Source organism: Rana temporaria, chromosome 13 (assembly GCF_905171775.1).
Source record: "Rana temporaria chromosome 13, aRanTem1.1, whole genome shotgun sequence".
NCBI lineage: Eukaryota > Metazoa > Chordata > Amphibia > Anura > Ranidae > Rana > Rana temporaria.
In genome coordinates this window covers 23,685,174-23,701,645 of record NC_053501.1, presented here as the reverse complement: position 1 = coordinate 23,701,645, position 16,472 = coordinate 23,685,174, and the positions used below count along the sequence as shown (strand labels likewise).

Here is a 16,472-nt window from a genome sequence, read left to right as displayed (position 1 = left end):
TGGCAGAATAAAAGATGTTTTACTATCCAAAGGTAGAACAACAAGGGCAGAAGATTTAATAGATGGAAAGATAAAAAAAATTAATGAAGTTACGCTTTGCAACCATGCATTGGTTTCCATTTTCATTCTGTTGGGTATATATCTCTGTAATGAACAAATGATTGTTTTCCGTTATTCCAGGAATATATTTAACCAATATACTGAAGACTGAAGAAGGTAACCCGGACTTCCTGAAGAGACATGGCAAGGAGCTCATCAATTTCAGTAAGAGGCGGAAAGTGGCAGAAATCACGGGAGAGATTCAACAGTACCAGAACCAGCCTTACTGTTTACGGATAGAAGCCGATATCCGGGTATGGATTGAGGACCAAATGTGTCAAAGTTGCACCGATACCGGGTATCTGTGTCGAGACTCAGCATTTGCATGAGTACTCGTGAAAATGCTCCGATACCTAAAACCGATACCTTTGCAGTGCGACTTGAACCCATACAAAATGAATGGGCTCAAATTGCACTGCAAAGAATTGCATAAAATTCGAACAGGAATGCAGTGCGATTCCCATTTGCGGTTTTTCCCACGGCTCCTGTGTGAACCCAGGCTTATAGTGACTTCAATATGAAGGAAAACTCATGCGATTCAGACAGGAATCGCACTGAATTCCTGTTCAAATCGCATGCGATTCTTCACAGTGCGATTTGAGCCCATTCATTTTGTATGGGCTCAAATTGCACTGCAAAGGTAATGGTACTCAGTATCGGTGGGTACTTGACCAAAAGTATCGGTACTGGCAAAAAAAATGCAAAAGTATCAGTGCAACCTTATATCATAGCAACCAGCAAAATCAGATTTTAGGGCAGTATAACACTTAAAGTGTATGTAAACCTCACCAGTGAGCTTTTCTGCATTGCTCCTGTTTTGTCTGTTAAACGCTTTTTGCTATAAATCCCTGCCATAAGTAAAAAAAAAAAAAAATCCAATTATAGGGAAGTACTCTTTATGGAGTGTGAAGTAGAAGTTCAGTTCACAGCAATACTGTGGATGTTATTTGGACTGGAAGTTGGGACCCTATTGGACTGGAAGTTGGGACCCTATTGGACTGGAAGTTGGGACCCTATTGGACTGGAAGTTGGGACCCTATTGGACTGGAAGTTGGGACCCTATTGGACTGGAAGTTGGGACCCTATTGGACTGGAAGTTGGGAGCCTATTGGACTGGAAGTTGGGACCCTATTGGACTGGAAGTTGGGAGCCTATTGCAGCCCTCAAAAATTACACTCGCCTGCTCGCATTTGGCGAGTGGATATTTAGGTAGGGCGAGTGGAACAGGCAGAAGCAACCAGGATGCTGCTGAGGGAGGAGAAGAGGCAATTGGACTGGAAGTTGGGGCGGCCAATTGGACTGGAAGTTGGGGCGGCCAATTGGACTGAAAGTTGGGGGCGGCCAATTGGACTGGAAGTTGGGGCGGCCAATTGGACTGGAAGTTGGGGGGGCGGCCAATTGGACTGGAAGTTGGGGGGGGCGGCCAATTGGACTGGAAGTTGGGGGGGGCGGCCAATTGGACTGGAAGTTGGGGGGGGGGGGGGCAATTGGACTGGAAGTTGGGGGGGGGCGGCCAATTGGACTGGAAGTTGGGGGGAGCGGCCAATTATACTGGAAGTTGGGGGCGGCCAATTGGACTGGAAGTTGGGGGGGGGCGGCCAATTGGACTGGAAGTTGGGGGGGGGGGCGGCCAATTGGACTGGAAGTTGGGGGGGGGGGCGGCCAATTGGACTGGAAGTTGGGGGGGGCGGCCAATTGGACTGGAAGTTGGGGGGGGGCGGCCAATTGGACTGGAAGTTGGGGGGGGCGGCCAATTGGACTGGAAGTTGGGGGGGGCGGCCAATTGGACTGGAAGTTGGGGGGGGCGGCCAATTGGACTGGAAGTTGGGGGGGGGCGGCCAATTGGACTGGAAGTTGGGGGGGGCGGCCAATTGGACTGGAAGTTGGGGGGGCGGCCAATTGGACTGGAAGTTGGGGGGTGGGGGGGCAATTGGACTGGAAGTTGGGGGGGGGAAATTGGACTGGAAGTTGGGGGGGGGGGGAGCCAATTGGACTGGAAGTTGGGGGGGGGGGGCCAATTGGACTGGAAGTTGGGGGGGAGCCAATTGGACTGGAAGTTGGGGGGGAGCCAATTGGACTGGAAGTTGGGGGGGAGCCAATTGGACTGGAAGTTGGGGGGGAGCCAATTGGACTGGAAGTTGGGGGGGAGCCAATTGGACTGGAAGTTGGGGGGGAGCCAATTGGACTGGAAGTTGGGGGGGGGGGGAGCCAATTGGACTGGAAGTTGGGGGGGGCAATTGCACTGGAAGTTGGGGGGGGGGGGCAATTGCACTGGAAGTTGGGGGGGGCAATTGCACTGGAAGTTGGGGAAATATAAACCCTCCTTTACTTGATGTAGTGCAAAAGAACCCACTTTGGATAGTGCCCCACCATAACTATATCTAGGAATGGAGTCTATTGGGGCCAAGTGTGAAAACACGGCTTACCATCAAAAATTTAATATATTCCAAGAACACCCGGTCTCTGCTGAGAATCACAGCACTTAAGCTGGGGGTGTACAGTTCTATATTCGTTCTTTCACATACTATATATAGGGCCTAGGTTACCCTAATGTTCATTAACCCCAAAAACTTGGCTAATCAATAAATCATTCAGTTCTGTTGGATCTATGGAAAATATTGTTGAAGCCGTTCTGTTTTTCTGTGTCCGTTTCTTTAGGGTTCTGCTGCACACATACACTATGTAAATAACCCATACTGAGTAGAAAAGAGTAACCATGTTTCCTTTTTTTAGAGATTCTTCGAGAATTTGAACCCAATGGGGAACACACCCGAGAAAGATTTTACAGATTATTTATTCAATAAATCTCTGGAGATTGAACCCAGAGGCTGCAAACAGGCACCTAGATTTGTAAGTATTGTGAACGTTTGTGCTCCTGTGTGCTCCACACTTTGCCATATCTGCATGATTATTTTAACCACTTGCCAACCAGTGACGTATCTGTGTGTCGCTGGACTTCAAGTGGTTATACAGGGATGATGCCAGCTGCAGGCATCATCCCGGTACCATTTTTTAAAACCGGTGGTCAGCTCTCTTGTAAAATAAATCCCCCCTCCCGCCGCTTTCTCAGACTTTCCCATCCCACCAAGAGACCGGATCAACCAGCTGGTGCATCTGCCGGCTGATCATAGAGCCGAACTTTGATCGGCTCTCAGCTATGGTAACCCAGAGGCGATGACCTGACATCACTTCCAGTTTACCTGAATGTCGACGGCGCCATTTTCAAAAATTAAAAGCACTCAAACACAGATCTTGGTATAATGGAATGCTTTTAATTTCTCGTAACAGCAAAACAAGTGGTCAAATACACAATTTACAGCAACAGTGTAAAAAAAAAAAAAAAAAGAGGAAAACATTTATCTGAATTGAAATAAAAATGTATTCAATAATAAAAAAAATGCTTGTGCGCAAATACAACTGCACGTGTCGGTTCGCACGCACGCAAACAGTAATCGTCCCACAAGTGAGATATCACTGCGAATGTCAGCTCATGGGCAACCCTAGACCTCTGTAAATCTAAAGTGGTAACCTGTAAAGGCTTTTAAAATGTCGCCTATGGATAGTAACATTTACATTGTTTGGCACCGCATGCGCAATTTTAAAGCTTCATAAGTCTTCACTCGACATACATCATCTTTTAGATTTTACCAACAATGTTATGTATTGTGTTTTTTGCATTAAAATTCAAAAAAATCGAAATTGTGTGTTGAAAAACTGCTGCGCTGACGTGCAAAATTGCAAAACCTATAATTTCATTCTCTAGGGCCTCTGCTTTAAAAAAAATAAAAATAATAATAATATTCTGAGTTTTCTAACTAGTTTTCTAGCAAAAAATACTGATTTTTACATGTAAACACCAGTGCTAGAAAAAGGCCTGGGTAATAAAATTATCTGCTTTCAAGTATTTTTTTTTATTGTATAGATCTTAACATGTGCAGTATAAGTACACAATACATGCTTGGCTCCCACCCTGATTTTTACCCTTTGTACCTAGAGTACAGTCTCCAATTTTTTGACAGCAGCAGTTTCCTTTAGTGCTTACAGCCACAACACTGGCTTCTGCACGGAGGCTGTAAATGCCTCAGCAGTCTGTCACTGTCGGAAAGAGGTGAATAGGTATCTGGGTAAGAGGCAGGGCTGGACTGGGACAAAAATTTGGCCCTGGACTTCATCCAGACTGGCCCACTTTGGCAGGTCTCTCCCATGGCGGCCGGACAACTCCCGCACCCCCCCCCCCCGGCCACCCAAGCCCCCTCTCCCCCTTCACTAGCCGTAACTACTTTATTAGAGTAGAATGGGTGGTACTGGTACTTTTATAGGCAGTACCAGTGGGGAAGCTAGACATTATTTCACCTGGGGAAAATAATCAGTTCGGTGCCCCCCCCCCCCTTATGGGACAAGATTAGGCAGAAGTGAGAAACTCCCAGGCCATAGCTGTTGTCAGCTGTTTGTCCCCTCCCCCATGCTCCTCTGGTCCTCCCCCTGCTTCTTTGTCCCCCCAGGTGAGCACTGCAGGGAGGGAGAGGAGGTGAGCGCTGTGGGAGGGGAGAGACAGAGGAGCGGAGGGGGGCAGCGGTCCGATGTCACTGAAGTCAGCCCACCGGGAAACTCCCTGTAGTCCCAATGGCCAGTCCATCCCTGGTAAGAGGGTTTTAGATTCGCATAGGTTTGAGGGGCTAGGGCGATTTATTTAATCTAAAGTGAATTTATAATTGAGCATCAAGGGAATGCCAGGAAAAGAGGCCCTCCTCTGTTTTAGGTGTCACACATGTTAAGACTTGTTTTAGATGTTAAAGGAGGAGGTCGGCCAAAGCTCCCGCCCCCTCCAAAGCGCAGTGCTCAAGTGAGCATTGGGTGGGGGGGGGCAGGGCAGACGGCAGTGACTGACAGTCAGTAGCTCTCTGCTCAGGGAGCTGTGAGAACTGAGCGATCAGCAGTCTTAGATCACTCGGTTCTCAGTGTTAGAGGTTCTGGAGGACAGATACAGCATCGGCTACATCCACCTAGGTAAGTATAATTCTTAAATAAAAAAAAAAAAAACAATATATCTCTTTTAGGACTGGACTGAATTCTTGCAAATTTAAAAATTCTAAATACAAACTTTTGCTGCATTGTTAAGATTCCTAATCTTTGAAAACTTTAGCCAAATATGTATGGTGTCAAATTTAAAACACACAACTTTTTGGTTTCTTACAGCCACGGAAAACCACATATCCACTCAAGTCACCAGGAATCCGACCGATCAGCGGGAGACACTTGTCATCCTCTGGCACGCTGCGCGGACACCCTATGCCTCTGGAGCGCGAACCTTACAAGATCAGCTTCAGCAGAATTACTGAATCCGAGCATGAGTCAACAACCTCTCCACCCATTTCCCCCAATACCCCCTCTACTCCTCCTGTGTCTGGAAACTCTGAAGTCAGCGTCTTCTTAGACTTGGATCTCAGCAGCTCCTTTGGTAGGTATTTAATTATTTCTTGCAGTTATTTAGCCCTATCAGTATCCCCACCTGTCCTTGTAGAGAAGGCAGCCTTTCTTAAAATTGGTTATATTGTAAAAACGAATCTTGTTTTGATGTTGTAAAGAAAGCGTCACGCATTTGATAGAGAAGGGAAAATGAGAGCACCACACGCTGATAGATTGGTACTATTTGCTGGGTTTCTGGCACAGTGTCTTTCACAATTGGGCTTTTGAGGCCAAGAATAAATTAAAGGGTAAGTTCACCTTTGTTAAAAAACAAAATAATAATAAATGCACATCTTTTTGCAGGTACTATGAGCCTGCAGAGCATTGCACCCATGATTAACAGACCATTGCACTTTGACAGAAAGACTTAATGAACTACCTAGAGAGCTAAACGTCACCCTGGGAGTTCATTGAGAACTACAAGCTGACAGGCGCAAAGGTTATCGGTACTTGTAGTTTTCACGTTCACAGAACACTGTGAATGAATGACGTGGACGAAGCCCCACACATCTGCATTTTGTGGCAGCAAGTGGGTGGAGGAGGGGAGAGATCCCCCCCGCTCGCTATCAAAACAAGGGATCGGAGAGGCTGGTGCATATTTGGGGGGTGCGGAGGCTGGTGCATCCTTAATATGGGTGTAACATGTTATAAAAGGTAAACTTATCCTTTAAAGAATTTTTCTTTTTCCTTTGAGGGAAACGTGAAGTTCTCACCTTCAGTCTGCTGCAACCTACAACCAATATTTGTTGCACCTTGTTTTATTGACACTTTTCCCTTCAACCAAGACTCTTCCCAACATTGCTACAAGAGCTTGTCTCTTCGATTACAGCTATCCAGCGTGGGCATCTTCAGGCTGGCTGTTGGAGTGCCACATCTGGACCCTGCTGGACTGGAAGTCGTTGGATTAGCCTAGAAGTGACTTTTGGGCACTGGGTTCTACTCTTAGAGATGGTTGGCTGTATTGCCCTCCCTCGGTTGGACTGATGTTGGATCTCCAAAGGGTTAAAGTGTAAGTTCACCTTTACAGAAAATCTATATGGTGAGCTTACACTGGACTCCCTGCCCCCCCCCTCTCTGAGGCACCGGTCTTGGGATTTGAAATCAGTGAGTGAAATCACATACTACTAGCACAGGGCAGCTCTAAAGGCCTTTACAATCACTTGGGCTGCCGAAGGGACTGGGGGTGTTATAGGAAGCACAGCCCGCCATGCTCTAGACTGGCTACCATGTGACCTCCCCTCCTCCTCCTCCTTCTCACATGTAACCTGCTCTGCCTCCACAGAACCTGTCTAGCCTTTGTCCCAGCTCCCGCTCTTACCTTACATTTGCAGCTTGGAGCCAGGAGTCAGGGGGCGGAGCTGGGAGAGAGCCGCTCTGATCAGAGGTAGTCTCCTTACAGTGCGCACCCGCAAATCACGTCATCAGTTGCCAGGACGCCGGCTGTCCTGGCAACCAGTGTCTGTACAGAAGTTTGAGGGGGGAGAGAGAAGCTGACATATCCTACTGGCAGAAATCCTTACTGGCTACAGTGAGGATACTCCCACTGAGTGGAGCCCAGTGTCAGAACTCACTTGTTCTGGCACTGGGCTGCGGAAATTTAGCTATGATCGTGGGACGGCGGGACTTACTTCAAATCGCTGGAAATTGGGAGGTATGCAAACGTAACCAATTCTACTCTGGAAAGCACCTATGTGGAAACCAGTGCCCATGGATTACTTTCAGGCTTACCCTCCAGGGGGGGTCTGGATGCAGTACAGTCCAAAAGCCTCCAGGGGGGTCTGGATGCAGTACAGTCCAAAAGCAAGGCTAATGGGTAGGTGAGGAACACCAGCAACAGTGTAGATTAGATTTAAAGACAAAAGTTGCTATAAAATCACAGGTAAGTCTTTAAAACAGCAGAACTAAATAAAAAAGACCGCCATCCTCCTAGGACACAAGCAAAAAACTGAGGCGTATAGTAGGAGGAGTTATATCCTAGGTTAACATGCATTTTTATTTTATTTTTGGTTTGCCACTGTCCAGTTCTTGTGTAGACGACAATATAAGCCAAAGGTTATATGTGTGTCTCAATTAGGGATCGACCAATATCGTTTTTATCGGTGCTAATACGATACCGATATTTTGCCAACCTCTCAAGCCGATCGCTGATATTGTCTGCCGATATTCTGTACATTTAAAAAAAAAATGTACACTTTTTTTTTTCATCACTGTTATTGCTGTCACAAGGAATGTAAACCTCCCTTGTGACAGTAATAGCCAGTGACAGGTACTCTTTATGGAGGGATCGGGGGTCTATAAGACCCCCAACCTCTCCTCTGCCCTTGAAAGTATTCAAAACGTTTGCTTTTTTGAATACTTTCTATTTTTTAAAACTGGCGCCTTTAAGATGCCAGTATCCCGGGAAGAGATGTCATGACATCACTTTCGGGTTACTAGATCCGAGAAGCGAACGAAGCATCGGGTTTGTTTGGGTCTTCGGCCAGCCGGCGGACAAGAGAGCCCGGACAAGCGGCTGAAGGAGGTGGTAGTGGGCTGAGGTCCCCTCCCGCTGTTTGTAATAACAGCCAAGCGGCTGCTGAGCTGCATAAAGAATGGTACCAGGGTGATGCTTGCAGCTGCAGGCATCACCCCAGTAAAACTCCCTTGAAGCAATATCGGGAATATCGCTCTAGTTTGCGACCGATACAGATTTTTCAGAAAATGCTGATATCGGCCTGCAATAATCGGCCTTACCGATAATCGGTCGATCCCTACTCTCAATGGACTCGTAGCACACCAAGATATTTCAACAGTAACGCTGGATTTGCACTAAAAGTGTGCTTGTTTACCTTTAACAGGCAGCAACAGCATATTTGCCCCAGTTCTTCTGCCGAATTCCAGTAAGTACCGTATATATCAGTTTTACATTCTTATTAAGCTATGTGGTCTGAACTTTGTGGACACCTGAGTATTACACCTACTATCTATATGGCCAAAAGTATGTGGACACCCCTACAAATTATTAAAGCGGAGGTTCACCCTAATTGACATGTATATCTGACCAGCTTCCTTATATTTGTAACAAGTACAGTCCGGAATTATTTTTTTTTTTTATCCTTTAGGTACCTTGTAATACATGTTTTCAATGTACTTCTGCCCGCGGGAGTAGGCGTTTTTATGCCTAGGGGGATTGTCATCTGGGAGGTCGGCCAGATGATTGACGGCTGTTCGCCCCGCCCCCAGTATTGCGTAGGCGCGCACGAGTTACGGGGTTTCCAAGAAGCCGAACATGCAGAGATGTGAGTGGGCTCTATACGGCGCCTGCGCTCTGCATGTTCGGCTTTTTCCGGAAACGCAGTGACTCGTGCACGCCTACGAAATACGGGGGGCGGGGCCTTATCTGCCGGGGGGAACAGCCGTCCATCATCTGGCCGACCTCCCAGATGACGATCCTCCTAGGCATAGAAACGCCTACTCCCGCGGGGAGAAGCAGATTGAAAAGATTGATTACAAAGTACGTGCGGCATAGAAAAAATATAAAATTGCGGACTGTGCTTCTTACAACTATAAGGAAGTTGGTCAGATGTAAATATATTAGGGTGAACCTCCGCTTTAAGTTCAATTGTTTCCAGTTAAGAGTACTGTTAATGCCACAACATACAAAGACATTTTAGACCCCTGTCGTAGTTTGTAGACGTTATAACGTTTGCGCAAACTAATCAATATACCCTTATTGGGATTGTTTTACTGGAAACATGTAGCAGAATACATATAGGCCTAAATGAATGAAGAAATTCTATTTTTCAATTTTTTTTATTGAAGTTGTTTTTATAGCGGACAGTAAGAAATATTATTATTTTTTTCCAAAATTCGTGATCTTTTTTTGTTTATAACACAAAAAATAAAAACCACAGATGTGATCAAATACCACCAAAAGAAAGCTCTATTTGTGGGGAAAAAAGGACATAAATTTTCTTTGGGTTCAGCATCGCATAGTCACTCAATTGTCTGTTAAAATGACAGTGCCGTATCGCAAAATATGGCCTGGTCAAGGAAGGGGGGGGTAAACTTTTCTGGAGCTAAAGTAGTTAGTTAAAGGAGTTGTAAAGCTAATTTTTTCCTCTAAATAGCTTCCTTTACCTTAGTGCAGTCCTCCTTCACTTACCTCATCCTTCCATTTTGCTTTTAAATGTCCTTATTTCTTCTGAGAAATCCTCACTTCCTGTTCTTCTGTCTGTAACTCCACACAGTAATGCAAGGCTTTCTCCTTGGTGTGGAGTGTTGAGCTTGCCCCCTCCCTTGGACTACAGGAGAGTCTCTCTACGTTGCAGATAGAGAAAGGATCTGTGTGTTAGTGGGCGTCCTGACTCTCCTGTGGTCCACAGGAGGGGGCGGGCACGACACTCCACACCAGGGAGAAAGCCTTACATTACTGTGTGGAGTTAGACAGAAAAACAGGAAGTGAGGATTTCTCAGAAGAAATAAGGACGTTTTGAAAGCAAAATGGAAGGATGAGGTAAGTGAAGGAGGACTGCACTAAGGTAAAGAAAGCTATTTAGGGAAAAAAAATTGTACCTTTACAATTCCTTTAAATATATAGCAACGGTACCCCTCTTCAGAATCCAACACGAGTTTATATGTCACAGTTAAAAAACATAGTGGGTCCCAGCATTAACGCGTTTTTAGCTCCGGAAGAGCTATGATTAATGTCCATTCTGGACTGAAACAAGTTGGCGTTGGGACCCACTATATTTTTTACCTGACATAATAAAGCTCTTATTGGATTCTGAAGACGTGTGCAGATGCTATATATGTACTGTGGATGGTGAGCAGGAGATGTCCGTGAGCATTGTGTCTGCACAATTCTTTGAGGATGCTGGGGGTCCAAACAGTGGTCAGTGTTTGTTTGCTCTCTATATTAATGCTTGTTTTTAAATAGAATGTCCATCAAGCTTATATAGGTGTGATGGTGAGATGTTCACAAATACTTGACCGTATAGTGTATTCCTTGTATATAGTTTGAATATTCTATGGCCCGGATTCACGTACAGCTACATATCTTTGAGTGGGTGTAATGTATCCTATTTACGTTACGCCTCCGCAACTTAGACGGGCAAGTGCAGTATTCTCAAAGCACTTGCTCTGTAAGTTGCGGCGGCATAGCGTAAATAGGCCGGCGTAAGCCCACCTAATTCAAATGTGGAAGATGTGGGTGTGTGTTATGTAAATGTTATGTGACCCCACGTAAATGACGCTTTTTACGAACGGCGCATGCGCCGTCCGTGAACATATACCAGTGTGCATTGCTCCAAACTACGCCGCAAGGACGTATTGGTTTTGACGTGAACGTAAATTACGTCCAGCCCCATTCACGGACGACTTACGCAAACAACGTAAAATTTTCAAAATTCAACGCGGGAACGACGTCCATACTTAACATTGGTACGCCGCATGTACGCCTCATATAGCAGGGGTAACTTTACGCCAGGAAAAGCCTAACGTAAACGGCGTATCTGTACTGCGTCGGCCGGGCGTACGTTCGTGAATTGGCGTATCTAGCTGATTTACATATTTCTAAACGTAAATCAGCGTACACGCCCCTAGCGGCCAGCGTAAATATGCAGTTAAGATCCGACGGCATAAGAGACTTACGCCGGTCGGATCTAATACTAATCTATGCGTAACTGATTCTAAGAATCAGGCGCATAGATACGATGGCTCAGACTCAGAGATACGACAGCGTATCTGGAGATAGGCCGTCGTATCTCCTTTGAGAATCTGGGCCCATGTCTATGAATTTGGATAGATGGAATGCTAGACCAAAGTGAACAAAACACAAAGGTAATATATATTTTCACTCAGTTTTCCCCCATTCTCTTGACAGAGTCCTTCTTCAGTTCTTGCAATAGCCTGCACAGGTTAGTTGATGATCATCTGCTTCCTCCTCCATTACCTCCACGGAAGAAGTTTGATCCGGACTCCATTAGCTTGGTAGGTACAATATACCACCACTTGGTGGCAAAGATACTTGGTGGAAGTAACTTTTGTTGCGATCAGAGCTGTATATTACCCGCAGGTCCTAAACGACAGGGGTTTTTACACTAAATTTGCCACCTTCTTTTTATAGCAACATAAAAGCTTTCTGTCGTCCCCTTGAATCCCTTTTGTCTGTGAAACTCAATCAATTTGCACTCACTACTTTTTAGATGGGTCCAAAGAATTTAAATCTGCAGGTGAATAGCTAAAAACATGTGAACTGTCTCTTCTGCTAGATTTATATTCCAAACCAGCCACTGGCATGGTTCATACACCTCTGTCAGACAACTCGGCCATTAGGGTGACACCACTTTCCTTACAGGGTAACTCCACTTTCGTGGGGGAAAAAAGTGCAAATAAAGAAAAAATTAATATAGCGCGTATAATTGCAACACTAATCATTTTGTAATTGAATGTTATTAAAAATTACTAGGGCTGTTACTGATTAAAATGTTTGTGTTCGATTAATCTTTTTTTTTTTTTTTTATCGATTAATCGACTAATTTCTATTAATTATAACGCACAAACAGATCCAACTACTTTTAGCTGATCTCCTTGCAGGCTGATTCCCAGTGCAGCTACCAACCACTGGAAAAATGGATAGCAGGATACAAAAAACACACAAAGGCAGCGCTCGATGGGAATAGCATTAAAACTTTTATAGTCTTCAAGTAGGTAACAAAATAAATATTGCACTGGAGATAAAATAGATGTAGTTACATAAACTGTAAAAATGGTGCGAGTAATACCAAACGGTAGCAAAAGCAGTCATAAAAACATGAAGCTAAGTATGATACTGGTATGAAAATATGAAAAACGATACCACTGCTGAATCCAGATGAGGAGAAGTTAACATCAGTCTGTCGGCATGTAGATGTCCCATGAAGGGAACTATCACAACTCCCAGTGGATGGTTGTAGAATCCCAGTTTGATAGAGGGAAGTGTAACAGCCCTTGCGTGTGGCAGATAGTAAGGTCCCGCCAGCATGCAGATATAAAGGCACAGCAAAGGAGCCCTTCAGATGGACACGGCAAGCCCCGCCGGTGTCCGTGATGTCACCGGATCTCCGACGGAACTCCCTGAAGGCCCGGAATCTGGCGTAGAGGAGTACCAATCAAAATAATTTTGATCGATAAAAAAATTTTAAGATTAATCGAGGAATTAATAGTTCATTTCCACTGCCCTATATATTACCTTTAATTTTTAATCTGCAGCCACTGTAATTTTCTGAGAATACATTGCAACATGGCTACTTGGAGTTTTCTGTACACAGTGTACTGACCACTCCCCAGAAACATCATTTCCTGCTTGTGTGCGATTAGTGAGTCAATTTTCCCATGCCTAACATATAAGTCAGATTTCAGGCATCCCTTGCAACACAAATGTCATTTTTTGAGAAAAACTTTCCATAGGAACCTGTCTTAACCACTTAAGACCCGGACCAAAATGCAGCGAAAGGACCTTGCCCCTTTTTGCGATTCGGCACTGCATCGCTTTAACTGACAATTGCGCGGTTGTGCGACGTGGCTCCCAAACAAAATTGGCGTCCTTTTTTTCCCACAAATAGAGCTTTCGTTTGGTGGTATTTGATCACCTCTGCGGTTTTTTTTTTGTTTTTTTTTGCGCTATAAACAAAAATAGAGCGACAATTTTGAAAAAAATGCAATATTTTTTACTTTTTGCTATAATAAATATCCCCCAAAAATATATAAAAAAAATGTTTTTTTCCTCAGTTTAGGCCGATACGTATTCTTCTACATATTTTTGGTAAAAAAAATCGCAATAAGCGTTAATTGGTTTACTTGCGCAAAATGTATAGCGTTTACAAAATAGGGGATAGTTTTTTTTGCATTTTTATTAATTAATTTTTTACTACTAATGGCGATCAGCGATTTTTTTTTCGTGACTGCGACATTATGGCGGACACTTCGGACAATTTTGACACATTTTTGGGACCATTGGCATTTTCACAGCAAAAAATGCATTTAAAATGCATTGTTTATTGTGAAAATGCCAGTTGCAGTTTGGGAGTTAACCACAGGGGGCGCTGAAGGAGTTATGTGACGTCTGGTCCGGAACTGGTTAAAACAGTTACTTTGTCTACTTGGATATTTTGCATTACTTAGGTTATATGTACAATAAATTCTGTCTTCTTTCTGACATTTAAATATTCTGCATTTTCCTCTTCACCTCAGGCAAGCTACAGAGGAGATGAGGACCCACCTGCCATTCCACCAAGATTGCCTCCACCTCCAAAGATTCAGCCAAGAATTCCTGCTTATACCGGGGCCTTTGATGGACCTTTACACAGCCCACCTCCTCCTCCGCCAAGAGATCCTCTTCCCGACACCCCGCCGCCAGTCCCACTTCGTCCTCCAGAACACTTTATAAACTGCCCCCTGAACCTCCAGCCTCCACCCCTGGGACGCCTCCACAGAGAGCAGGATTGGTTCAGAGACTCCAGCACCGTCCCAAACTCTCCCAACACCCCTCCAAGCACTCCATCCCCGAGAGCACTACGTCGCTGCTGCGGGCTTAGCACCAGTCACAGCAACCTCTTACAGACAGTAGCCCCCCCGGTCCCGCCGCGGCAGAACTCCAGTCCTCAGTTACCTAAACTGCCACCAAAGACTTACAAAAGGGACTTCACCCACCCTCCTTTGCACAGACTAACCTTGTTGGAAAATACAGAAACCCCGCAATGACTACAGCCATGACAGTCCTCGACACTGGATAGGGATCAGAAATGAACTTTTGACAAGCTATTCTTTATTTCTTTTTGGTAATTTATTTTGATATGGCACTGTATTTCCCCTTGTTTAACCAAGGCACGGCTAAAAGTGCTGCCCGGCGGTGTGACCAGGGAGGGGGTTAACTCCATTGCTCTTCAACTAAAAGTGCTACTGATCAAAAACAGCATGTGCAGGAATGAACTCCTCGGGGGAGGGACTGTTCTACACACACTACGGCCTTTTAAACACTAATACAATGTGTAACTGCCTCAGGAGAAACCTGTCTCAGCTTTGTCTTGGACACACAGTGCTGTACGTTTTTAATTTTTTTTTTTTTTTTTTATGTATACATACAAACTTTATTGTTCACACTTGTTTTGCACTGTACCCTCCAACAGACCAATTCATTAAAACTGCAGTTCTATGTACTAAGCCAAATTGTTCTATTTGGTCAAATTAGTGCATTTTTTTGGAGGGAAGACTTTATTTAAAGCACTAGTGGCCTTTTTTTCTTTCTTTCTTTCTTTTTTATTACCAGGACATACAGTGTCATTGTAGTCTCTGCGGATCTTGACAGGTTACATCATTCCATTTGCCCCACTCAGCAAACCATTCTCAGGAGTGGCATTATGACCTCTCGCGCCGTAACAGGGGGGGTTGCAGTGCACCTGTTACCTATACACCAAGTGGAGGAAGCCATTTTGTCGCCTGAAGTGGGAATTTTTAGGCAACTGAGCCGGCGACACCACAACGCTGGGAGAAGTGCGGTTGTTTTTTTGGCATTGTAGGCCACGTTTTCAAAAATGGCTCCGTTCACCAATGTGCTTGCTTTTTACCAGGCAAAGCATTCGCTGCCCTCGAGTTTCATTTTTGGACGATGTCTATTGAAAAGAGAAAAGAAAAAAATTGGATTCCCAATAAGTGCACTACGTGGTTATTTGCTCACAAACACTACCTAAGGAAACAAAAAAACACTACTGTTTATCAAAAGACTAGTATTAAGCATGCAGTGTGTTCAAATGTGCCTTTTTTCCTTTATTTTAGCAGGTAAAAGCCAGATTGTGCTCATAAGTTGCCTTTTTCTGAGATCAAAGCTATCTGCCACGAATGTACAATTGAAGAACCGCTGTCTATCCGGTGTGTGTTGGGAACCAATAGCAGAGGATATAATCTGCATACATTTCTTCAGTCGGTCAGTCATGTTTTCTCTTCTGAAGAACACAAGCAGCCAACAAACTTCAGGCTGTCTCCTTTGTAATATGTCCTTGTACAGAACAAATAAAATTTGGCAAAATTGTTTCTGAGGGTAATGTGTAATCTTGCAAAGACATGAAAACCTTAAAAGCGCCATACGCCTCTCTGTTTTTATTTTTGAACCTGGGTCCTTGGAAATCTTCATAACTAATTTTCTCTGTAAATGGCATGAAAGGGGGTTAGAAGTAAAAAAAAAAAAAAAAAAAAAGTATGCAAGTATTTATTTTATAAAATATTCAGTCCTTGCACTTTGTATATAGCCGATTGTTGATGTCAAGTTCTAAAACAGAGCTGCTAAAGCCCGTAGCGGTGGCAGCCCTTTTGCTAACTGAAGGAGTGTTCCTTTGTCATAAATATTCTCACTGTGGTCAGGATGCCATCACTATAAATGCAGTTTGGATCTGGGAACCCGCTCTTGCGTGCATGTCCAATTTCGACAGCGGCTGTGCCCGTGCAGCCTCTGCGTCTGCATCCATTTCTTTTGGCTGCCCGCATGCAGCTGCGAGGTGGATGCCGACGGGTCACAGCCTCTGCATCCACTTCTTTTGGCTGCCCGCATGCAGCTCCAAGGTGGATGCCGACGGGTCACAGCCTCTGCATCCACTTCTTTTGGCTGCCCGCATGCAGCTCCGAGGTGGATGCCGACGGGTCACAGCCTCTGCATCCACTTCTTTTGGCTGCCCGCATGCAGCTCCAAGGTGGATGCCGACGGGGCACAGCCTCTGCATCCACTTCTTTTGGCTGCCCGCATGCAGCTCCGAGGTGGATGCCGACGCAGAAAAGAGCATGCAGTACAGGTGAGTGAGTGAGGAACTTATATAGCGCAACACATGCGAACTGAATCGCCTTTGGGCGCTTAGTATCCTTTCCCTACTGTACTTTTCCCCTTTAGAAAAGGTGTCGGC

At 44.9% G+C, this 16,472-nt stretch overlaps 1 protein-coding gene across 1 annotated transcript in view; it reads left to right on the top strand.

Annotated features, from left to right (window-relative positions):
* The window catches only part of SOS2 (SOS Ras/Rho guanine nucleotide exchange factor 2), a 98,776-nt gene extending 83,164 nt beyond the window's left edge, over window positions 1–15,612 (top strand). The window contains exons 18-23 of the mRNA XM_040332896.1: window positions 181–353; window positions 2,833–2,949; window positions 5,296–5,557; window positions 8,403–8,444; window positions 11,429–11,535; window positions 13,777–15,612. Of these exons, the coding sequence (XP_040188830.1) occupies window positions 181–353; window positions 2,833–2,949; window positions 5,296–5,557; window positions 8,403–8,444; window positions 11,429–11,535; window positions 13,777–14,286 (1,211 nt within the window). The 3' untranslated portion in view covers window positions 14,287–15,612. The remainder of the gene's footprint in view (window positions 1–180; window positions 354–2,832; window positions 2,950–5,295; window positions 5,558–8,402; window positions 8,445–11,428; window positions 11,536–13,776) is intronic.
* The last annotated feature ends 860 nt before the right edge of the window (window positions 15,613–16,472 follow it).